Here is a 25,830-nt window from a genome sequence, read left to right on the forward strand (position 1 = left end):
TTCTACGCAGCCTCACGTCACTAGCAGGAAAGTTCCTATCAGAAGCCATCTGTAGAGCAACAACTAGTAGACCCTGCATCTCTTCTCTGTGTCCCATCTTATGCTCATGTCTTTACCTTGGTGAGGTTTCCATCACTGACTGACCTTTAGGGCCAAGTACAGTATAACAGTGGTTTCTTCAGAGTCTATCTCACATGTCCTGAAAATCATTTTATAGAATCATGTAGCTGGTACAGATGGCCATTTCTGATTAGGATATTCCTCCCCTATAAAGTCAACATATTCTTCATCAACATTTTCTTTTGTTCAGGTTGCTGTTGTGGAGCAGAGCATGTGGAAGCACAACTGAACAGAGCTTTTCTGTAAAAATGTCACAGACAAAGAATCCCAAGTTAGCTGTATCTTCCAGGAAGAGCCACCCTTGTGAGAGTTGTGGGCCCATCTTGAGAGACATTTTTCACTTTATTCAGCAGCATAAAACACAACATATCCTTAAACTGATGAGGTGTGGGACAAGTGTAAAACAATTTTATTTCAGTACAAAGTGTCACCAGTACCAGGAACAACATGTGGGAGAGAAGCCTTTCGTAAGAGTTGTAGACAGGATGTCAATTGCGAAGGGCTGCAATTTTTATGTGTCACAAAAGCTTTTTACCTGTGTGGAGGTTGGACTAGATATTAATACAGGGAATACAGGGTCAAGACATCTCCAACAGCAGGCTACTCATACCAGGGAGAGGCCAATTAAAATCTTGACATCTGAGGTGACTATAGGAAAAAGAAAAAATTACCCCCAATGAATGTAAAAAAGTTGTTGCTTGCAATAACATGTTTTTTGAGAACAATGGTGTTCATACTGCAAGACAGTATCTTGTGTGCCGTATTTGTGAAAAACATTGTACCAGAATATCTAGTTTTCGTTATCATCAGAGGAGTCACACTGGAGAGAGACGTTATGAGTGCAGTGAATGCAAGAAATCTTTTGTCAGTACCTCCGGCCTTCGTTATCATCAAAGAGTTCACACTGGAGAAAGACCTTACGCATGCAGTGAATGTGGGAAAACGTTTACCAGTAGAACTGGATTTTATTATCATCAGAGTGTTCACAGACCTAAAAGGTCTCATGAATGCAGTGAATGTGGAAAATATTTTACCAGAATCAGTGTTCTTCATCGTCATCAGAGAATTAACACAGGAGAAAGGCATTATGAGTGCAATAAATGTAGAATATCTTTTCAATAGCACTAACCTCCTTTATCACCAGAGAATTCATTATGGAGAAAGGCCTTTTGAGTGCAGTGAATGTAGGAAATCTTTTACCAGTAATACTGGCTTCTGTATTCACCAGAGAGTCCACACTGGAGAAAGGCCTTATGAGTGCAGTGAATGTGGGAAATCTTTCTCTGATAGAACTAGCCTCATTTATCATCAGAGAGTTCACACTGGAGAAAGGCCTTATGAGTGCAGCCACAATGGCTTCCGTTACCATCAGAAATTACACAGGAGTTAGGCCTTATGAACATACTTAATGAGGGAAATCTTGTAGCCAAAATTCTAACCTTCCTTCGCCCATAAAAGTTCACATAGGGACATGGTCTTAGATGTGTAGGAAAGGCACTCCTCCCCACCCCCCAGTTCACAAATGTATAGGGAAAGTTTGAAGCCTTGTGTATGAGAATCAATTCTCACACAACGAAATAACTACAGTGAGGAGATTCTCCCGAAATTGTTTTTTATGTGGGAAGCGTGTATATCTAAATTGTGCCTTCTAATTTACCCAGGTCTGTGACAGCTCCATGTCACTGCATATTTCTGTTAATGAAGAGGTTTCACCTGCATCACCTATAAGGTTACGACAGATGTATCAGTTACCTTTCTAACGTGCTCACAGAAGATAATAGTTCTCTGATTTGTTGGAGAAAATTAGGAGTAGCCTAACTTTTTAGATCTTTCTCCTTTCACTCTCACTAGTTGGGGCATTGACAGAACTCATTGCTGACCCAGAGCATATGGGAATTCAGCTGTCAGCATACAGGACTTTTTTTCAGGGTTAGGTATCAGTGTTACATTTTTGAGTGCCCACATTACCAGTGCAAGAATTGGCAGGCTCTTTTGCTTTTGTATTGTAAATAAGGCTTTTTTTCTTCTTTAATGTTGTGTGTTTATTGTGTGGGGTAATTTATATGCAAACTTAGGTCCTACAGGCATGGAGTGGTGAACAATTTTATGTGTGTCTCAAACTTTCTCTGCCTCTATGTGGACAGTTTACTGCTCAGATTAACTTAGCAGTTTTTCACAAATTTTCATTCTTGATTGACTGTGGGCTCCCTAGTTCTTGTGAGAATTCTTGATGCTGTGAGTTTTAAGTGACACAGACATCACTCCAAGGAGAGGGTAGCTCTGTCATCCTCATGTACATCTGGGAACAGCATGAACTTTCTCCTTGTTTGTAAATTTCACCAACACTTTTGAAGGGAATCTCTGGCCCAGGTCTTGCAGGGCCATGTGCCATAATGTCTGCAGTTCCATGGGTGATGGTCACTAGTTGTAGTACCATAGAAGTTAGGGGAAACTGGTTGCAACAGAAACACTGGCCTAAACAGGTGCTGGAGGAGACTGCAGCTAACTAGGCGGAATGTGTCTCTTCTGAGCATGCATCCAGACATGTTTTTGAGAGAAAATTGCAGGATTGTTGTGTACACAAATGACATGGTTTACAGGAATATTTATCTACTGTTGATTCAGACATTGTCATTGAATATAATCAAAAGGTTTGTGGCCATGGTCAGGTTGCTCAATTAGTTAGTATGTCATCTTGATCTAATAAAGGTCTGGTTCAATCTCCAGACAGAGCACATGCACAACCCAACAAATGAATGAACATGTAAGTGGAACAACAAATCCTCCCCAACCCTTTCTCTCTCCCTCTCTCCCTCTCCCTCCCTCCCTCTCTCTCTCTCTCTCCTGCCTTCCTCTTTCTCACTCATTCTCTTTCCCTCTAAAATTGATGAAATTAGAAACAAATGTTTTGATTCTGTCACCTCTCAGATGTTCATGTCAGAGCAACTGGTGCCTTGGTAAAGAAAAATAAAATGTGTATCTATAATTAAGGCATGTCGCTATTTTGACTGAGCCAGCAGTAATGTTGGTTTCAGTGAGGTTTTATTGTTGGCTATATTTGCTCTCAGGCAAAATCTCTCCCAGAGCCCATGAGGACGTGAATTGAATATAGAGTTGCTGAACCTATTTTCACAGAAAAGTTGGATATACTAATTTTTAGACCTGGAACCATCTTTATTTTTATTTTCTTATTTTATTGATTATACCATTACAATTGCTTAATTTTTTTCCTCCCCTTTATCCCCCTCTGCCCTGCGTCTCTCTCCTTTCAGCGTTCTGCCCCACCCCCAGCTTAGTTTATGCCCATGGGTTGTACTTACAAGTTCTTCAGCTTCTTCATTTCCTATATTATTCTAACCTACCCCTGTCTATTTTATGCCAACAACTTATGCTATTTATTCCCTGTACCTTTTATCCCCATTGTCTCCAACCCCCTTCTCACTGATAATTCTCCATGTGATCTCCATTTCTGTGATTCTGTTACAGGGTGCAGCCAAGAGGGGGGACCCCAAATAGGCATTTGAAATGGGGTCCAGAACTCAAGGTATCCAGGAGATTTTAAGATGTCTTCACCCCTTCCTCCACAGGTGTGAGTTGGGGAAAGGGGCACACAGAGCAAGAACATGCAGGGCAGCTTTGCACCTAATCCATGGCATGGTCATTTAACATACCTGTAGCCTTTGGCTGGTCACTTAGATATGCTAAATAGCTATGGCCATGCTCAAGGCCAGGGAGATGGAAAGGGACCTCCCCCCGCAAGATGTGACTGGGGGGCAGGTCCCCCCAGTTACAGCACCTGCATGGGAGCTCAGAGAAGACTGGCTCCATGACATGGGGTCACACCTGCCCAGACCCATGATGGCGACCAGAAAAGCTGGAGAAGACAGCAGATTGAGGGCAAGTGTGCCCGAGTGTAGGAGGAGTCGGAAATGAGGCTGTAGAGGAAGATTGGCACAGGGATTTAAACCCAGACACGGCAGCCACTGAGGAGAGAACCACGCAGCCTTGACAGAGTGGAGGCTCCCGCAGCCCTGGGAGAGAGGACCACGTACCTTTGCCAGAGTGGGGACCCCAGCAGCTTTAGAAGGGGGAACCACCACCTGGTTTTAGCAGAGATCCCGGCGACTCAGCTGAGGGTGCCGGGAATTCAGGGAGGTCTCCCAGTCGAGATGGAGTACTAACGGGATAACCAGAGGACTGCCTGAGCCATGGACTTCTATTTCCTTTCCTGAGATACGGCACTCTGGACTGGTCAAAGGGGGAAGGAAGGAAGGACTGTGTCTGTCTGTGGGTGTTTTAAAGGGACTTTGGGATTTTGATAAAGACATTAGGTCACTACTTTAAGTTTGTATAGCATTAAATAAACATTTCCCTTCCTTTTCACAAATCTCTGGCGTTGAGAGACGTCTTTCCTCTGGCGGCGGACATGACGGACCTGGGGGCTTTTTTTTTTTCAATAATAGTATATCGTCCCAGGCCCCTTTTGTTTGTTCTGTAACAACTCTGTTCCCGTTATAGTTCTTTGCTTAGTTTTTGTTTTTTCAGTTCAGTTGTTGACAGTTGTGAGTTTGTTGTCATTTTACTGTTTGTAGTTTTTTACCGTTTTCTTAGATAAGTTCCTTTAACATTTAATATAATAAGGGTTTGGTAATGATGAATTCCTTTAATGTGACCTTATCTGGGAAACACTTTATCTGCCCTTCCATTCTAAATGATACCTTTGCTGGATAGAATAATCTTGGATGTAGGTCCTTGCCTTGCATGTCTTTGAATACTTCTTTCTAGCACCTTCTTGCCTATGAAGTTTGTTTTGAGAAATCAGTTTATAGTCTTATGGGTACCCCTTTGTAGATAACTCTCTCCTTTCCTTTTACAGCTTTTAAGATTCTCTCTTTATCTTTAATTTTGGGTGATTTAATTATGATGTGCCTTGGTGTGTTCCTCCTTCTGTCTGGTTTCTTTGAGATTCTTTGGTCTTCCTGGACTTCATGGAAGTCTGTTTCCTTCACCAGATTGGGGAAGTTTTCCTTCATTATTTTTTCAGATAAGCTTTCAACAACTTCTTCTTCTTCTTCTCCTTCTCCTCCTCCTCCTCCTCCTCCTTCAATACCACCACCACCACCACGTACTTCTATGAATCTGATGTTAGAGTGCTTCAAGTTGTCCCAGAGGTTCCTAAGCCTCTGCTCACTTTGAATTCTTGTTTCTTCATTCTGTTCCAGTTGGATGTGTATTTCTTCCTTTTGTCCCAAATTGTTGATTCAAGACCCAGTTTCCTTTCCTTCACTGTTGGTTTCCTGTATATTTTCCTTTATTTCACTTTGGGTAGCTTTCATTTGTTCCTTTATTTTACGACTGAGCTCAATCAGTTCTGTGAGCATCCTGATTACCAGAGTTTTGAACTCTGCATCAAGTAGGTTGGCTATCCCTCATTGCTTAGCTCTTTTTCTGGAGTTTTGATCTGCTCTTTCATTTGGGCCATATTTTTTTGTCTCAGTACACCTGTTATGTTTTTAGGGGGCTGAGCCTTAGATATTTGCCAGGGTGGGGTAGCCCTCTCTGCTGTGTTGTGGCACTGTCTTGGGCAACAGGGCAGAGGGAACAATTCTGTTCAACTTGCTCCTCTCTAGCTCCACTTTCTAACAAACTCGTATGAGACTGGGAGTTTCTCCTGCTGTGGAATCCCCACAGTAGTTTACAGCTATCTTTGAGTCTTTAGTTTCCCATTTAGCCAGTCCCACCTCACCTGCTTGGTCTACTGCCTTGCCGCATGTCTCCTCCCCTCAGCTGCTCGCCTTCCCATGTCTGCCTCTCCAGATGGTCCAGTTGAGTGTTTCTTTAACTCCTTGGTTGTCAAGAGTTCTGTGCAGTTTAATTTTCTGGCACTTCTGGTTGTTTGTTGTTTTTAGATTGGTTATTCTTCTTTTGGTTGTGCAAGGAAGTGAAGTGTTTCTACCTATACCTCCATCTTGGCTGGAACTCCTCTCTGTGAAGTTTTAATCTGTTCTTTCATTTGGACCGTATTTCTTTGTATTGGCGTACCTGTTATGTTGTAAGAACACCAGCCTTGTGTATTCACCAGGGCGAGGCAACCCACTTTACTTGGTTGTGGCACTGTATGTGGGGGAGGGGTCTTAGAGGGAATAATACCACTTGCCTGCTTGCTTGGCTCTTGCCCTACTTTCCATCACTTCCCTTGCTTCTCACAAGTTGATTTTGTCTTTCAGGTGCTGATTCCTGGGTGGCTGGACTTGTATACATTCTAGGAATCCACAGGTCTCTCCAATGGACTCTTCTGTGAGAGTGGGAGTTTCTCCAGCTGCTGCAACCCCCATAGGTTTTTATAGCCACAGGTTATGAGGCTTTCTTTTCCTGTGCTGGAACCCTGGGTTGTGCAGTTTGTCTCATTCTCCAGTTGTTCTTCCTGGCTTATCTGCGTGTGAAAGTGGGATATCCCAGTCCACCAGCTGACACCTTCCCCACCCCTGTCTGTCAGCCACGCCTTATTGTGTGTCCTTGCCACCCTGGCTTCCTGGCTCCAACCTCTCCCACCAGTCTGGATGAATGTTTCTTTAATTCCTTGGTTGTTGGATTTGTTTTTGAATTGGTTGTTATCCTTTTGTTTGTATGAGGAAGTGATGTGTATCTACCTACCCCTCCTTCTTGGCTGGAACCTCTAAAATCTTGAACCATTTTTAATAAGCTTTTACTAGTAAACATCATAGTTCAAGTGTAATATTGGATCAGTCTTCATTTATACACAATCCTGACACCATCACCATAGTTGCTACTGTCTTTTACTGTCACTGGGAATTTAATTCATGCCCATTTTCATCTCTCCTACCCTTCGCACCTCTCTAAGTAAACATTGAGTTACATTCCATTCGAATAGATTAATTCGCAATTTCTTAAATTTATATGGTAAGAATAGTATTTTTATGCTTTCATTTACACTGCATGTGTAATTGGAGTTTTTTTAATGATATGTTAGTAGGTCATCTGTTTTTGCTGAGAAATAGTCTTACCTTTGAAGAAAGCACTGTGAGTATATCCATTGAATTTGGTTATTTCTCTTTTTTGACTTTAATGCTGGTATAAATATTAGTTTATAATTATTTATATGGACATAAGTTTCATTTGTCAGTAACTCTTTGGACAGCCTGAGTCATAGGGGAGGTAAATGCTTAACTTACAAAGATTAGCAATTTGTTATCAAAATCGATTGTACTTTTTGCATAATTCTAGCAGTGCATGAGGGATTCACTTCCTTCACATCCTAGAAAGTATTTGGTTGGGTTAGTCGTTTATTCATTTAAATTTTTTAAAAAAGATTTTATTTCTTTACGTTTAGAGAGGAAGGGATGGAGAAAGGGAGCGAAACATCAATGTGTGGTTGTCTTTCACAGTTCCCTTATTATGGACCTAGCCTGCAACCTATGCATGTGCCTTCACCGGGAATTGAACCAGTGACCCTTTGGTTCACAGGCCAGCACTCAACTGCTGAGTCACACCAGCCAGTGCTAAACTTTTTTTTTCAATATTGCAGTTCTACCTCACTGTTTTTGGATTGTATGTTTCTAAGGATTCATGGTAACCTTTTTTTCATATGTATATTTGCTATTTCTCTATGTTTGCTAAGTTGTCTGAGCCTGTGTTCTGTCTAATCTGATAGGAGTTGGGGAGTTTTTTATAATTAAAGGACATAAAAATAAAGATCCATGGTGAAATTTCAATCATTTGTTGCCTTTTTTACTGTATTAAGTAAATGGTTTTTGTGTTGGACTATTACGTTCAATTCCTTTTTACTTTTCTTTTATGTTGTGCACAATAAAATTGACATTCATTTTAACTTTGACTATTAATGTTTTTTATTATTTTCAAAATCTAGTCATTTCATAATTAAGCTTTTGCTTTCTAATATTTTCCATTTTTCTGGCCTTCCGTCATGGGGGTTTTTGTGTTGGAACAGGACTCAAGGAATCCAAATGGCATCAGGATGGGTAGAATGTTTTGGAGTCTGAAAGCGCAATGCAGAGAAATGGAAGCCATTGATCAAACTCACGACGCCCTGGGTCAGGCACCCATGATTTTAATCCCAGCATACCAAATATCTTTGGGACTCACACGAAATGTCCCTCTTGTGGACTCAGATTCAGTTTTCTCCTTTGTGAAATGAATATCTGGTATATCTACATCCTCCGAGGTGTTGGAGGAGGTGAAGTACTAAGGTGTCCTTTTGCAGTGCAGCAGCTGTGTCTCCAGCCTCTTGGATTGGAGGAACTCCTACTTCTGCCCTCAGAGATACTCCCAAACCAGGCACTCCTCACTCCCCCAGTGTCCTCAAACACCTTATTTGGGGGTGTGCATTTACTGCTGATCCACCTATAGGAAAGCAGGTACTTTTGGTGCTGACCCCTCAGTGTGCTATCCCAATTAGGGAATATCCTGGTGACTTGCTAGAGCTCCCTGAATCTAAGTTGGCTGAATATGATGTGCAGATGGAGGTGGTCTTATCTTGGCCTTTGAAGATCATTGAAAGTAACCAAGTACTTATCTTTGAAAGGATTTTAGGGTCTGCATTTCCACATTTTCTCTTTTGTTACAACAACCTTGGAAGTGGAAACTGATACCATATGGCTTGAATCATTCAGGATTAAATAAATGAATGATGTTCTCCAAGTTCACTCAACAGATAAATGTCAGATTCAAGAGGCTGAATTTTAACTTAGTATTTTGGCTCCAGAACCACAGACAGTCTCCACCATAAATGTGAAGCTTTCACTGGTGCACATACTCGGCCTCATGGTGTATGGTCTTCACCAGGGACGCTCAGTTGGAGCTTGTCTTTGCATTGGTGCAGTTATCATGATCTTCTGTTTTCCTAAAATTTCAGAACACATCGTTTGCCCTTCTGTCTCCACTGGAATGACATCATCTATCAGCTCCTGTGGTTTTTTCAGAGGAACATTTTTTGAGGCTAAGTTACAGTTTCTCTGCCTTTTCTTTGATCTCAGCATGGAGTTTGACACTTAGGAGACCTGGATAATTTGGGCTGGGTCTCTGTACCCAACTTTTCTGAACTCATGCGTTCCTTTGCAGCCTACTTTTGTGTGCACAAGTGAAGTTGGTTTTGGAATGTAGTTTTTGTTCATTTTGTTTTTAACAGTAACTGACCCCAGTGCCCAGCACATACTGGCCACAACTGAGATACAAATACACATTTTAGGATACAATATATATAATGAAAAATAAACGTAGGTCGTTTGTAAGAGAAAAGTAAGCAAGGTCACAGGTTCAAGTTTCCTAAGCATAGGCCTGGTGTCAGGTCAGTTTCAGGCCTTGTTCAGCCTCACTCATTGAATTCTACATCACTTTCCGTTATTAGCTCTGAATATTTAAAAGGGAAAGCTGTTTATGGATTATTGATTTTTTAATATTCATTGCATATATATATGTACCCATAATTAGTTCTTTATAATATTTCATGTGATTCTAAAAAATTATTGGAACTATACAAGGTCAACTTCCTTTATGAGGCTATACTTCTAAATATAATTTAGAAATGTGTTCATAATCTTACCACATAGAGAATACCTGAAACTTCTCACCTGATGCCTTCAATATGCCTGTAAAAGACAAATTTTCTTCCACTATGATAATTACAATAACGTTTTCACATTAACAAAAACACCAGTAACCGTCGGTGTTAAATTGTCAAGCATTTAAAAAATTGATTTTGAATTGTTCAAAGTATAATTTATACAGGCTTCCATTTAATGTTTATATTATGTGTTAGTATTTTTGTTTCAAATGTATGTTCTACAGTCTTGTATTATATCTGTCATGTACTTATGATGGCGTAAGTAGGTTATTTGTGTGATAAAATTGTCCACCCTAATTCAGGAATACCTCTTTTATTATGACGGTCTGTATTGGGCTCACAGATAATGTGTTTTTATGAACACGTACTCAAGACCTTTCGCCAGGAAAAGATGACAAATTTCCTTAGCCATTTTCAGGATGTATCTTTAATGAGGACTTGTCATTTCCCATACGCCTTAACGGCGGATCCTGGTCTTCTCTGCTGGAGTGATGTAGGAACACTACTGATCCCTGCCGTGGACTCTCTGACCCACGTTATCTAAAGTACCCTGTGTTGAATACCGGCTGAAGCCTAGCCAATGAAGGGTCAGGAGAGGCGTTTCCATTGTCGCGCACACGGAGGGGGGCGGAACTTCCGGGGCTCTCCTCACCGTCGACATTTTGCATCAGCCGTAGTCCAATTAAATAACTCCTCAGAAGCGCCACATCACTGGAGTCTGGTGGAGATGAGGGGACGGGGAAGGCGCCAGAGTGGGGGTCCACACAGAATATCGGCAACTAAGAAGCTGGGCGACGCTGCCTGGGAGGTTGGTGCCGGCGCCGGAATGGGGGCCGCCATATCGGGGGCGGTCTCCTCTCCCTCTACCACTGTTAGGCCTCGCCCACATCGTCCGTTTGTGACCTCGCTGAGGTGCCGGACTGAGGTAAGTGCGTGTCCTCTCACACGTCCACCCCCATCACCGAACACTATATCCCCGTGTGGGGGACCCTCGTCAATAACAGTGAAAAAACCTCACTTAAGGTAGAAGTGTTGTGGTTTCTTAGGACCCAGCAAGTAAAGTGCAGAGTGGACAGGAATCATTACTACTTGAAATTCCTATGCGGATCTGGGTGGTGAATTTTGAATCAAAGGTCAGAGGCAGGCAGGGAGGACGCAAAGCCTCATTGCAGGCTTTCCTGGGCTGTGGGATCCATGAGAAAACGGGTTGGGTTGGGTCCTGCTGGAACCTGTCAAGCACTCTACATGTGCCTCCTTCGTGTGTGAATCCTGGGAGACTACTGGGGTGTTGAGCAGGAAGATGTTAGAGCTGAGGGAGTGAACTTGAAGTGATGTGAAGGATGCAGACATTCCTTAACGGTATGCACAAGTAGAGGAATCTTAAACATGATGGTCCTGGGTACTTGGTGTGGGGACTTAAGGGTGCAGCTTAAGCTCATGTTTGGCTGTGTCTTGTAGGCATGATCTGGGAGACTCAGTGATATTGCTTGTCAGGAAGGATGGGACCCTGCACTCATGGCCCTAGGCTTAGATGGCATTTTTCTGCTGTTGCCAGCGTCCAGAAGCTCACCTGCTGTTGCTAAAGGTGATAAGGTGATTAATAGGACTATGGTTAGAAAGCAGCCAGCACTGGCATTAGAGCTTGGTGTGCACACTGACCTGGGAGCCTTGCAGTAAATTGAGCGTGGGAAAGATTTCTAAAAAAATAGGATTGTGGTTCTCAGATAGCTCTGGCTTCATTTGTCTTCCTTTTGCCAGGTTGGTGTGACTTTTGCAGACATTGCCCTGTACTTCTCTAAGAAAGAATGGTACCTCCTTGATGAGGATCAGAGACGCCTGTACCTGGATGTGATGCTGGAGAACTTTGAACTTATATCCTCACTGGGTAAGATCCTCACTCTCCTCAGTGATGTGGACTTGGCTTTGCATTTCCCATGTCTACTATTCTATAGGGGGTGCTCTCTACTTATCTGTGGACTACAAGCACTACTTGATTTTCCTGTTTTCTGAGTAGCTGCTTTATTTGGTTGGGCTGGTTTTTGCATTGTCCTTTTGTCTCTCTGTAATACCAGTACGTGTTGTAGTGAACTCATAGGGAAAGATTTGTGCTTTGTAGTGTTGCAGGGAGCCTAATGAATATCACCTTGATTAAATGAGGAAAAGCATTTTTTTAATCCTGTTGCTCGTATATACAATCTTTTTTGCAAAATTTTCTTGACATTTTTTAGCTAACATGTCCCTTGTATATTTTATATATTAATTCCTTTTCATATACAAGTACATGCTCTTTTGCATTTGTGTAATTGTGCATTGTACATATTGTGGCCTTGTTTCCTTCCTTTTTGTTTGTTTTTCTTTTTTTTTTTTACAAATTCAATATTTTCGACAATGCAGCATTCAGCAAGTTTAGTGTTGCCATTTTTTCAACAGGCTTAGATTCTTATAACCAGTGTTTGGTGATAACTATTTTTAATTATGTGTAGTTTCTATAATTCTTTTTTTTTTACTTCTTTTAAAAGTGTATTTTATTGATTATACTGATGCAGTTGTCCCAATTTTTCCTCCTTTGCCCTCCTTCTGCCTGGTATCCCACTACCCTCTAGCAATCCCCTCCCTTAGTTCATGTCCCTGTATCATGCATATAAGTTCTTTGGCCACTCCATTTCCTATACTGTTCTTAACATCCTCCTGTTTATTTCATACCTACCAATTTATACCTCTTGGGCCCTGCACCTTCCCCCTCCATTCTTCTCCTTCCCTTTGTCAGCTGATAACCCTTGAAATGATCTCTATATCTTTGATTTTGTTGCTGTCCTGCTTGTTTGTTTAGTTTGTTTTCTTAGATTCAGTTGTGTATAGTTATTCATCTGTCGCCATTTTAATGTTCATAGTTTTGATCTTTTTATTACATAGTTCCCTTTAACATTTTATATAATAATGGCTTGGTAATGATGAACTCCTTTAGTTTTATCATGTCTTGGAAGCACTTCATCTGTGCTTCACATCTAAATGATAGCTTTACTTTTCATCACTCTGAATACTTCTTGCCAGTCCTTTCTAGCCTGCAAGGTATCATTTGAGAAATCAGGTAACAGTCTTAAGGGAACTCCTTTGTAGTAAACTCTCTGCTTTTCTCTTGCTGCTTTTAAGATTCTCTCTTTATCTTTAACCTTTGGAATTTTATTTATGTGACCTGGTGTGGTCCTCTTGTGGTCCTCTTTTGGTTGGTTGGGACTATGCCTCCTGGCCTTGTATTTCTATATCCTTCACCAAATACGGAAGTTTTCTTTCATTATTTTTGTCAATCTGTTTGCAGTGTCTTGCTCTTTCCCTTCTCTTTCTGGCACCCCCAATGATTTGGATGTTTGTACATTTGGAGATGTCCCAGAAGCTCCTTACTCTATTCTCTTTTTAAAAAAATTCTGATTTCTTCTTCTTCTGATTGAATGCTCCCTCCACTCTTGGTTCCCTGTGCATTTTTTTTATTTCACTTAATGATACTTTTAAATGATTTTGCCTGAGTCTTTTTTCTTTTATTGCTTTACCCTATGATTTGGAGTTTCATTCTGGTGTTTCATTTGGACCATATTTCACTGTCTCCTCAATTTGGCAGCCTCCATGTGTTTGTTTCTGTGTATTAGGTAGAGCTGCTTTGACACCCTGTCTTAGTAGCTTGGGGTATTGTAGAAAAGGCACCTGTAAATTGTGTGGGGCAAAGCCTTAGGTAGCTGCCAGGGCAGAACAACCCATTTCACTGCATTGTACCTCTTCGTATCCTCTCCTCTCCATATGCATGAATGTAGCTTCTTTAAATCCTTGATTGTCAGACTTCCATACAGCTTGATTCTTTGTCCAATCTGTGTGATAACTGTTTTGTAATCTAATTGTGATTTTTGCTATAGCTGTGCTGAGAGGTGAAGCATGTTTACCTCTGCCTCAATCGTGGTGGGAAGTTGTAGATTTTTTTTAAGACAAAGGTATTGTGTTATTAATAGCCTGCAGTATAACCTTGACCTTTGTGGCTAACTTCTTGGGGGTCATCCTGCACAACAAAAGGTTACCAGCTCGATACCTGATCAGGTTATATGGCTGGTTGCTGGTTTGGTCCCAGGTTGGGGTGCACCCGATCGATGTTCTATCTCAAATCAATTTTTCTGTCTCTTTCTCCCTTCCTTCCCTTCTCTCTAAAAATAAATAAAATCATTTAAAAAGTAGAATGCAGTATAGCACTGTTAACCTGACTTTATTATTCATGGGGAAATGTTTTAAAAATTGTAAATTTCTGTATCGCAATATTCACTTTATTGTGATTTTTTTAAAAGATTTTATTTATTTATTTATAGTTAGAGAGGGAAGGGAGGGAGAAAGTGAGAGAGAGAAACATCAATGTGCGATTGCTGGGGGTCATGGCCTGCAACCCAGGCATGTACCCTGACTGGGAATCGAACCTGCGACACTTTGGTTCACAGCCCGTGCTCAATCCACTGAGCTACGCCAGCCAGGGCTACTTTATTATGATTTTTGAAACCAAGCCTGCAGTACCTCCAAATGATACTTTTAAATGATTTTGCAAGTATTTGCTCCAGTCCTGTAGATTGCCTTTTTATTTCATTATGATAATTGCTGTTGTGCTCTATTGAAGCTTTTTCATTTGTTATAGTCCAGACTGTTTGTTTTTGCATATTTTGTCTGGTGGATCTTGTCACATCCCAGAAAATCATATCCACAACAACTCTCCAAAGCTTCTTCTCTAAATTGTCTTGAAGAAGTATTAAGTTTTAGGACTGACAGTAAATTCTTTATGTAGATTGAGTTCATTTTTACTGATCGTGTCCAGTTTTGTTGTTTTACTTGCGAATATCCATTTTCTCCAGCACCATTTATCAAGGAAATTATCTTTTCTTTTTTATATGTCTTTTTGAAAAAGATTTTATTTTTTTTATTTTTAGAGTGAGGTAGGGAGGGAGAAGGAGAGGCAGAGAAACATCAGTGTGTGGTTGACTCTTGCATACCCCCTAACAGGGACCTGACCTGCTCCCTAGGCATGTGCCCTGACTGGGAATCGAACTAGCAACTCTTTGTTTTGCAGGCCAGCATTCAATCCACTCAGCCACACCAGTCAGGACTCTTTTCTTATAAGTCTTGAGGTTTAACTGTTGTTAGTTGAAAGCCTGTGCCTGTGTTTATTTCTGTGTTCTCTGTTCTATTGATCTATATTTCTGTATCTATTCCACTAACACATAGTTTGGTTGCTTTGGCTTTGTGACAGATTGAAGTCAGGAAGTGAGATGCCACCAAGTTTGTTCTTGCCCAAGATTGCTTTTGCTATTCGAAGTCTTTTGAGATTCTATACATTTCAGGATTTTTTTTTATTTGTGTGTAAAATACCATTGAAATTATCTTAGAAATTGCATTTAATTTGTAGATTGATTTGGGCAGTATAGACATTTTGATGATACTGTATTTTCAATTCCAAGAACACCAGATGTCTTTTCACTTATTTGTGTTTTCTCCCATTTCTTTTATCATTGTCTCATGGTGTTCAGTGTACAGACACTTCACCTTTTTGGTTGAATATATTCCTGAGCGTTTTATTGTTTCTAATGCTGTTGTACATTTGACTACTTTCTTCATTTTTTTTCAGTCCCAACTCTAAGGATATATATATATTTACTTTAAAGACTGAGGCAGGAGACAGTAAGAGAAAAAGAGAGAAATTGAACAATCGAACAGTTGTCTGTTGTATGTGCCAGTCCTGGTACCCAGCCCCCAACCCAGGTATGTGTCCTGACTGGGAATTTGGCCAGGAACATTTTCGTGTATGGGGCAATGCTCTAACCAATTGAGCCACTTGGCTGTGGCCATTTCTTTTTTTATTTTTTTAATTTGAATATTTTATTTATTTAGTTTTGGAGAGAGGAGAAAGGAGGGAGAAAGAGAAGGAGAGAAATATCAATGTGCAAGAGAAACATTGATAGGTTGCCTCTTGAATGCCCCCCAATTGGGGACCACAACCCAGACATATGTCCTAACTGCTAATCAAACCAGCAACCTTTTGACCCACAAACCAGCACTCAATGCAGTGAGCCACACCAGCCATGGTTCTTTGTTTCTTTATTAAACAATTTATTATCATTGTGTAGAAATGGAACATATATAAGACATATATGTACATTATATAATTATATAGTATGTAGTGTATATATAGTTATATATTATATAATAACATATAAAATATGTATAGTAAATTCTTTTAGAGAAAGGAGAAGGCAGGGAGAAAGAGTTAGAGAAACATTAATTGGTTGCCCTTTGTAGGCACCCCAACTTCGGACTATACCCATAACCCAGGCATATTCCCTGACCTGGAATCTAACCAGTGACCCTTTGGTTTATAGAATGTCGCCCAGCCATCTGAGCCACACCAGCCAGGTTGGAACTGATATTTGTATGTTGATTTTCTATCCTGTAACTTTTCTGAATTATCTACTTAAAATTTTTTAAAAATATATTTGTTTTTGGCGAGAGGACAAAGAAAGGAGAAAAAGAGGGAGGGAAACATTTATGTGAGAGAGAAACATCAATTGGTTGCCTCTTGTATGGGCCAGAGCAGGACCTAACCCACAACTCAGGTGTGTCCCCAGTCTGGGAATTGAACTAGTGGCTTTTCACTTTGCAGAACATAGCCACACTGTGATGGATTTTGTTGTCGATAGCTGTCTCCTTGTTCTGAAGGAAGGAAGAATTATCATGTTTATTATTAGGCTGTCTTGCTGAAGTCACTCATACAGATCTTTTTTCTTTGGTCTCTTTTGTGCTTTTTTTGTTTTACCAAAATGCTGGCCATCCATGTCTTCAGTTTTGCTCTTAGACTTTATATCATCTGTATTTCATGTAATAGCTCAACTGGGATTTAAGGGGGAGAATTACTTGTGCATCTCAGGATAAGCATGACTTTATCCATGGCAGGGTAGACAGAGAGGTGTCCTTGCCTTAGTATACAGCTGCTGAACAGGGTTTGGTTCTGAAAGGACTTTGTTAAGGTCAAAAGTAGGAACTCATTTTGTTCAACAGTATTTTGTTTCCATTGCCAGTTCCTCACCCCATTATACTTACTCTTATTTATTGTTGAAACTTTGTCAAACTCTCAGTTCTAAGTTATCATTTCTACTCTGATTCCTAGCCCATGGATAACCTTCCTCTCTCTAAACTTTGCATCTCAACCATTTATTTTACAAGTTCCATTTACTGCAGTTCAAACTTTGTCCATTCCTGCAGACCCTTGGAATGCACATGATCATTATATGACCTTGAACATCATATACTTCAATACAACTGATATTTATGGGTTGGAGCTCATTCCAATTATTCTACACAGCCTTACATCACCAGCAGGAAAGGTCTTATAGAAGCCATTTGTGTAGGAACATTGAGTAGACCCTACCTCTCTTCTCTGTGTCGCTTTCTCTGTGCTCATCTCTCTCCTCATGAGATCTCTACCACAGACTGACCACTGGTGCCAAGTAATATATAACTACCATTTATTTAGAGTCTCACTCACTTTCCTTGAAAATCATAGAATCATGTCTAGCTGTGACAGATAGCTGTGTATGATGTGGATATTTCTTCCTTATAAGGTCAACATTTATTTACCACCCTTTTTATTTTCTGTTCAGGTTGCTGCTGTGGAGCAGAGGGTGTGAAAGCATCAAATGAAGAAAATGTTTCTATAGAAGTGTCACAGGCAAAGAAATCGAATATACCTTTTTCTCCCTGGCATTGCCACCCCTGTGAGAGTTGTGGGCCAATCTTGAGAGACATTTTTCACTGTATTGACCAGCAGGAAACACAACACAAACAGAAACTGCTGAGATGTGGAGCATGTGGAAAACAATTTTATTTCAGTACAAAGTGTCAGCCTTACCAGGAGCACCACATGAGAGAAAAGCCTTTCATGAGAAGTGTGGACAGGATGCCACTTGCAAAAAGTTGCAATTTTAATGTGTCCCAGAAGCTTTTTACCTGTGGGAACTTTGGGCAGGATACCCTTACCAGGTTAGGACATCAGCAACAGGCTACTCAAGCCGGGGACAGACCAAATGATATCTTGACGTTTGGAGTGACTCCTCAAAGCAGCAAAAGTTATTGCACACTGAATGAGTATAAAAAAGCACTTGGCTGCAACCACACATTTCTTGAGAACAAAGCTGTTCCTACTGGGACACAATGTTTTGTATGTCATCAAGGTGAAAAATATTTTACCAGTATTTCTAGTTTTCATTATTGTCCGAGAGTTCACACTGGAAAGAGACCCCATGAGGGCAGTGAGTGTCTGAAATCTTTTAGCAGGCTCTATTACCTTCATTTACATCATGGAATTCACACTGGAGAAAGGAATTATGAATGCAGTGAAATTGGGAAATCTTTAATCAGTAGCACTAGCCTTCGTTATCATCAGAGGGTTCACACAATAGAAAAGCTTTATGAGTGCGTTGAGTGTGGGAAGTCTTTTACCACTAGCACAAGCCTCCAAGATCATCAGAGATTTCATACTGTAGAAAGGCTTTATGAGTGCAGTGAATGTGGGAAATCTTTTACCAGAATTAATCACCTTCATTGTCATCAGAGAGTCCACACTGGAGAAAGGCCTTATGAATGCAGTGAATGTTGGAAATCTTTTACCACAATTGGTGATTTTCATCGTCATCAGAGAGTTCACACTGGAGAAAGGCCTTATGAATGCAGTGAATGTGGGAAATCTTTTACCACTAGCACTAACCTCCGTTACCATCAAATCTTTCACACAGGAGAAAGGCCATATGAATGCTTTGAATGTGGGAAATCTTTTACAACTAGCACTAGCCTCCGTTATCATCAGAGAAATCACACTGGAGAAAGGCCTTATCATTGCAGTGAATGTGGGAAATCTTTTACAAGAATGTATCATCTTTGTTGTCATCAGAGAGTTCACACTGGAGAAAGGCCTTATGAGTGCAGCGAATGTGGGAAGTCTTTTACAACTAGCACTAGTCTCAGATATCATCAGAGATTTCACACAGGAGAAAGGCCTTATCATTGCAGTGAATGTGGAAAATCTTTTACCAGAATTAATCACCTTCATTGTCATCAGAGAGTTCACACTGGAGAAAGGCCTTATGAGTGTAGTGAATGTGGCAAATCTTTTACCACTAGCACTAGGCTCCGTGTTCATCTGAGAGTTCACACAGGAGAAAGGCCTTATCAGTGCAGGGAATGTGAGAAATGTTTTAGCACTAGCACTAACCTCCGTGTTCATCTGAGAGTTCACACAGGAGAAAGGCCTTATTGTTGCAGTGAATGTGGAAAATCTTTTACCAGAATTGATATCCTTCGTTATCATCAGAAAGTTCATACATGAGAAAGGCCTTATAAATGCAGAGAATGTGGGAGATTTTATAGTTGCACTACTTATTACAATCAGATGTGGAAATCTTTCAACAAAAATGATAACACACATGACTTCACATGGAGGATTATCATAGAAGAGTAGGAATTGTACAGATTCTTTTTTTTTTTAATGTTAATGCCAAAAGAAATTCTTTTAAGCCTTGTTCATCTGAATCAAATCACATAAAGCCAACCATGTACATAGGGAGGTTCCACATACTTTTTTTCTGCTGCATTTCTATTTTTCTCTGTACATTTTATTTATTTTTTAACATTTTATTGATTATGCTGTTAGAGTTCTATTTTTTTCTCCCAATTATTACCCTCTGTCCTGCGCCCCACCTCCACCAGCATGCTCCCCCTTAACTCATGTCCATGGGTCGTACATATTAAGTGTTTTTGGCTTCTCCATTTTTATACTATTTTTAACCCTCCCCATGTCTAATATGTACCTACCAATTATGCTTCTTCTTCCTTGTAACTTCCCCCCCTTCTCCCTCCTCCCCCTCCCTGCTGATATTCCTCCATGTGCTCTCCATTTCTGTGATTCTATTCCTCTTTTAGTTGTTTCCCTTTTTTTTTTTTTTGGTTTAGCTGTCTTTGTTGTCATTTTACTCTTCATAGTTTTCAATCTTTTTAAATAAGTCCCTTTAACATATCATATAATAAAGGCTTGATGATAATGCACTCCTTTAATGTGATGTTATTTGGGAAGCACTTTATCTGCCCTTCCAATCTAAATGATAGCTTTGCTGGATAGAGTAATCTTGGGTGTAGGTTCTTGCCTTTCATGTTTTTGAATACTTTCCAGCCCCTTCTTGCCTGTAAGGTTGAAATCAGCTGATAGTCTTATAGGGACTCTTTTGTAGGTAACTGTTTCCTTTTCTCTTGCTGCTTTTAATATTCTCTCTTTATCTTTAATCTTGGCTAATGTAATTATGATGTGCCTTGATATGTGCTTCCTAGGGTTCAGCTTCTTTGGGCCTCTCTGAACTACCTGGACTCCCTGGAAGTCTTCTTTTGCTAGATTGGGAAAGTTCACTATTTTTTCAAATAAGTTTTCAGTTTCTTGCTCCTCCTCTTCTGGCATGCTTATGATTCAGATGTTGGAATGTTTACAGTTGTTCTGGATGTTCCTAAACCTCTCCTCATGGTTTTTGAATTCTTGTTTCTTCATTCTGTCTGGTGGAATGTTTATTTCTTCCTTCTGCTTCAAATTGTTGATTTGAATCCCGGTTTCCTTAATGTCACTGTTGGTTCCCTGTATATTTTTCTTTATTTCACTTTACATAGCTTTCACTTTTTCCTCCATTTTTCAACCATACTAAATCATTTTTGTGTGCATCGTAATTACCAGTGTTTTGAACTGTGCATCTGACAGGTTGGCTATCTTCCTCGCTTAGTTCTACTTTTGGAGCTCTGTTCTTTCATTTGGGCCATACTTTTTTTGTCTTGGCATGCTTGTTACTTTATAAGGGGTGAAGCCTTTGGTGTTGGAGGGGACAGCCCAGGTTGCTGCATTGTAGCACTATATGTGGAGGAGGGGTCTGACAGGGAACAATGCTGCTTGTGTACATTCTAGGACCTTGTGGGTCTCTCCAATGAACTTTCCTGTGAGGCTGGGAGTTTCTTCTGCTTCCGCAACCCCTGAAGGTCTTTGCAGCCAGGGATTTTGAGGTTTTATTGTCCTGCACTGGGACCATGGCTTGCATGGTCTGTCTTGCTCCCCAGTTGTTCCTCCCAGTTTATCCACTCTCAAATGTGGGACCTCTAGGCCTTCACCTGACCATGCGTCCTGTGCCCTGGCTGCCTGTCTCCGCCCCTCGTACCAGTTTGAGTAATGTTTCTTCTTTAATTCCTTGGCTGTCAGACTTCCATACAATTCAGTCTTCTGACACTTCTGGTTGTTGTTTTTGTTTTTTGGGGTTTTTTTTTTTTTGCTTTTAAATTTGTTGTTTTTCTTTTGTTTGTGTGAGGGGGCAAAGTGTATCTACCTACATCTCTGTCTTGTCTCGGTCCATTTTAAATTCCACAGCCATATAATTTTATTGTATAGGAAGCCTGTGTCCAAGTTGCACCTCTCAGCTTACCCAAGTATTTTGCCAGATATCTCCATGTCATTCCATATTTCTGTAGCTGAAGATTTTTTAAATTAAATTTATTTATTTTTAGAGTTGGGGAAAAGAGAAAGAAAGAAAAGAAAGGCAAATCAGTGTAAGGGAGATACATTGTTTGGTTGCCTTTCACAGAACCCTGCTGGGACCTGTCTGGCAATCCAGAGCTGGGACTGAACTAGCGACATGTAGGTTCACAGGCCAGCACTCGATCCACTGAGCCACACCAGAAAGGGCAAAATTAGGAGTAGGCTAACTTATTTTTAGATTCTCATTCCTTTTTCACTCACTAGTTGATGCACTTTTAGCCCAGAGAATATCTGAATTCAGCTGTCATCTTGCAGAAGGCCTGTTTATTTTCAGGGATATGCTCTTACCAGTTATCAGTAATAAATTTCTGAGTGTCCACATCACCCGTGCAAGAACTGCCATGCTTCCTTCTTTTTGGATTGTAATATAATGAAAACCTTTTTTTCTGAATTCTTTGGGCGTTCTGTGTATTGTCTGGGGTAGTTTGTAAGTAGATTTGTGATCTACAAGCATGAAATGGTGAACAATTGTACGCATGTCTCAAACTTTCTCTGACTCTGAGTACAGTTTGTTGCAGAAATTAACTCAGCAGTTTTTCTCAAACTTGGATTCCTTCTTACAATCACCTAGGCAAGACTAGTGGGCTCTCTAGTTTTCATGAGAAGCCTAGATGCTGTGAGTTTTAAGAGACACAGGATCACTCCAAGAGGGGGTATCTAAGACAACCTTAAGTATGTATAGATGCAGCATGAATTTTTTCTTTGCAAAGGATGCCAATATTTTGGGGAGAAAATCTCGCCCAGGTTTTGCAATAGGCTGTGTGTCATAACAGTTGCATGGGTGATGATCTCTAGTAGCTTCACAGGGATTAAGGGAAACTGATTGCAACAGAAACACTAGCCTAAAGAGGTGCTTGAGGAGACTGCACCTAATTAGATGGAATGTGTGTCTTCTGAGTAGTAAGTAAAAGTTTTTTCAAAAAGTTGGTCATTTTGGTCATTTATTAGGTGTTAATGTCAAAGCCATTGGTGCCCTGGCAGAAAAGAAAAATAAAGGATATCTTTAGTTGAGGGATGTTGCTTCATGACCCACCCAGCATTCTTGCTGCTTTCATGACAGTTTTTTTTTTATTGGCTATGTTTGCTCACTGAGGCAAAGTCTCTCCCAGGAGTCATGAGAACATGGATTGAATATAGACTTGCCAAACCTATATTCAAAAGGTATTGGACATACAAAGTTTTCAAATACTGAATTATCTTTAAAAGTTTTAATGAATATCATATTTGAAGTATGATATTTAGTGAGTCTTCACATATACTTAAAACTGAAATCATCACCATAGTCATAATATTGATTCTATCTGTTCCTGGGAATTTACTTCATGGCCTTTTTTATTTCTGCTACCTCTTCGCCTGTCTGTAAGTAAACATTGATTTACATTTCCATATATGGAGATTTTTAATGGTAGTAGCTCATCTGTTTGAGAAATATTGCTATACCACTGCAGACAGGCCTTGTGAATGCAGTGAATATGGGAAGTATTTCAGAGGAAAGTGTAAACTTTGTTCTCATCAGAGTATTCACACTGGACAAACTTCTTGGAATACGGTGAATGTCAAAAATCTTTTACCATAGCACTATTCTCCATTATCATCAGGTATTTCACATAGGAGAAAGGCCTTATGAATGCAATGAATATGGGAAATCTTTTATTCTAAAGCAGCAACTTCATTGTCATCAGAGAGTTCACACAGGAGAAAGGCCTTATAAGTGCGGTTAATATGGGAAATCTTTAGCCAAATTTCTAATCTTCCTCTGCACATAAGAGTTTATATAGGGGAGTGGGGAAGGTCTTAGATGTATAGCAAAGGTACAGCGTTTTTTTTCCCATGTTAATAATACTATAGGAAACTGGAGCCTTGTTTGTGTGAATCAAATATACAGCCAAACATGAACAGTAGGAAGGTGCCACATAATTTTTTTTTATATGTGAAGCAGGTGTGTCCATGTCACACTTACTTTACCCAGGTCTCTTTTTAGATTCATGTCAGTTCAGATTTCTGTGCTGAAAATATTTCACCTGCAGCACCTATAGGGTTCTGAGAGATGTGTGAGTCATCATCCTAATGTGCTCAGAAAGGATAACTGTTATCCAGTTTGTGAGGTAAAAGTAGGAGTAGCCTAACTTCAGGGCTTTATTCCTTCCACTCCTACTAATTGGCGCAGACCTGATTCAGTTTCAGCCCAGAAAAAGTCATCTGAGTACAGTTGTCAGTTTGCAGAAGGATGGCCTTTTTTGGGACATGCTTTTTTTATACACCAGTGATGACTTTTGAATTTCCAAGTCTAAGAACTGCCAAGCTAATATTCCTTTGGTTTGTAAAATAATCAAGGCCTTTTTCCTATGTCTTTAATCTTGAACATTGTATTATTGTGTGTGGTAGTTAATAACAGTTTTTGGCCCTACAAGCATAAAGACATGAACAACTTTTATATGTGTCTCAACCTTTCTCTGCCTCCATGGGGACAATTTTTGCTACAGAAATTAACATGACAGCTTTTTTCCAGACTTGCATTCCTGCTCATATCCACCCAGGCAAGACTGGGCTCTCTAGTTCTCATGAGAAGCCTCAATGCTGTGAGTTTCAGGAGACAGATCACTCCAAAAGGGAGCAGCTATGACAACCTCAAGTACATCTGGGAGCATCATGAATTCTTTTCTTTTTTGTAAAGGACACCAACACTTTTGAAGGGAGTTTCTGGTCCAGGTCTTCCAGATACCATGTGCCATAATGTCTGCAATTCCATAGGTGATGGTGGTTAATTGCAGCAACGTAGAGCTCTGGGGAAAATGAGTGCAACAGAAACACTGGCCTAATAGGTGCTGGAGGAGACTGCAGCCAACTACATGGAATGTGCATTTTCTCAGCATGCATTTAGAAAATTTTCTGAGAAAAAGACTGCAGGATCAGTTTGTGTACAAACCTCAGGATCTGCAAGAATATTTATCTTCTGTTGATTCAGTCATTTTCATTAACTATAATCAAAAGGTTCTCTGGCCCTGGCGAGATAGCTCAATTGGTTTGAGTGTCATCTTGATATCCCATGGTTCTGATTTTGAACTCTGGTCTGGGCACATACAGGAAGCAACAAATGAATCCACACATAAGTGGAAAAATCCAGATTCATCTCCCCCCCACCCCCCATTTCTCAAATCAATAAAACTTTTTTTTAAAATGTGAATTCCTGTCTCCTGTCAGGTGTTCTTTTCAGAGTTACTGGTGTCCCGGTAGAAAGAAAAATAAAGTTGAGTGATGTTACAACTTTGACCCAGCCAGCTGTTTGTTTCAGTGAGTTTATTGTTGGTTGTATTTCCTTTCACTGAGGCAAAGTCTCTTCCCGAGCACATGAGAATGTGTTTTGAATAGAGACTGGCCAACCTATTTTGAAAGAGTTGGTCATATATATTTTTAAAGACTTGTATCATTTTTAATAAGCTTTAATTAGTAAATGTATTTCAAATATAATATTTGATCTGTCTTCACTTATACATGATTCTAAAACCATCTCCATTTTCATAATACTGTCCTTTACTGTCACTGAGACTTTACTTCATGGCCATTTTAATCTCTCAGCCCTTCACAGCTCTGTAAGTAAACATTGATTTATATTTTATTGTAATATATAACCGAGAGTAACAGTATTTTTCTGCTTTTATATTGCATTTATATTTGAAGGGTAATATATTAGTAACTCATGTGGTTTTGCTGAGAAACTTTAAAAGATTTTGTTTATTTTTAGAGAGAGGAAGGGATAAAGAAAGAGAGGGAGGAAACATTAATGTGTGGTTGCCTCTCAATCGCCCCGAACTGGGGACATGGCCCACAAGCCAGTCATGTGCCCTGACTGGAAAACAAACAATAAACCCTTTGGTTTGCAGGCTGGCATTCGATCCAGTGAGTCACACCAGCCCCTCTATTCTTATCTATGAAGTTAGTACAATGAATTTATCCATTCAAAATTATTATTTCTAATTTTTTAGTTTAAAACTGGTTTAAGTAATTGTGTATAATTTTTATATGGACATTAGTTTCATTTACCTTTGTCAACTCCGCACAATATGAGTTGTAGAGTAGCTGAATGTTTAGGTTACAGAGATTAGGAATTTGTGATCTAAACTAATTGTACCTTTTTGTTTCTTTCCAGCAGTGTGTAAGAGATTTCCTTTACATGTTAATATTGGATTGATAAATCATTTTGTATTAAAACTTGTTTTTAAATATCTAGTGCTACCTCACTTGTTGTTTGATATTATCTTTCTAAGTATTTATCATGAGCCTTTTCTCAGATGTGTATTTGCTATGTCTACCTTTGCTAAATGTCTGATCATGAGTTCTGACTAATCTGAGTTTTTGGTGGTTTTCTATAACAAAAGGACAGAAAGGACAAAGGGGTATGCTGGAATTTCACTCATTTTTGGCATTTCCTGCTTTATTAAGTAAATGTGGGTTTTTTTGTTATTGGAAAGATGTTTTAATAGTT

The 25,830-nt window shown here is 39.9% G+C and overlaps 4 protein-coding genes across 4 annotated transcripts in view; all 4 read left to right on the top strand.

Moving 5' to 3' along the window:
• The window catches only part of LOC114511123 (zinc finger protein 350-like), a 200,292-nt gene that overhangs the window by 72,001 nt on the left and 102,461 nt on the right, over positions 1 to 25,830 (top strand). The gene's annotated exons all lie outside the window — the stretch shown is intronic.
• Positions 1 to 25,830, top strand: part of ZNF350 (zinc finger protein 350) — a 182,586-nt gene that overhangs the window by 65,047 nt on the left and 91,709 nt on the right. The gene's annotated exons all lie outside the window — the stretch shown is intronic.
• The window catches only part of LOC114511115 (zinc finger protein OZF-like), a 72,929-nt gene that overhangs the window by 7,918 nt on the left and 39,181 nt on the right, over positions 1 to 25,830 (top strand). The gene's annotated exons all lie outside the window — the stretch shown is intronic.
• LOC114511107 (zinc finger protein 530-like) lies at positions 9,927 to 24,140 on the top strand. The gene is made up of 3 exons (XM_028529763.2): positions 9,927 to 10,646; positions 11,480 to 11,606; positions 17,395 to 24,140. Exons 1-3 carry the CDS (start codon positions 10,302 to 10,304, stop codon positions 19,113 to 19,115), a joined length of 2,193 nt encoding a protein of 730 aa, XP_028385564.2. The 5' UTR covers positions 9,927 to 10,301; the 3' UTR covers positions 19,116 to 24,140.

Source organism: Phyllostomus discolor, chromosome 12, assembly GCF_004126475.2.
Source record: "Phyllostomus discolor isolate MPI-MPIP mPhyDis1 chromosome 12, mPhyDis1.pri.v3, whole genome shotgun sequence".
In the NCBI taxonomy this organism is placed as follows: domain Eukaryota; kingdom Metazoa; phylum Chordata; class Mammalia; order Chiroptera; family Phyllostomidae; genus Phyllostomus; species Phyllostomus discolor.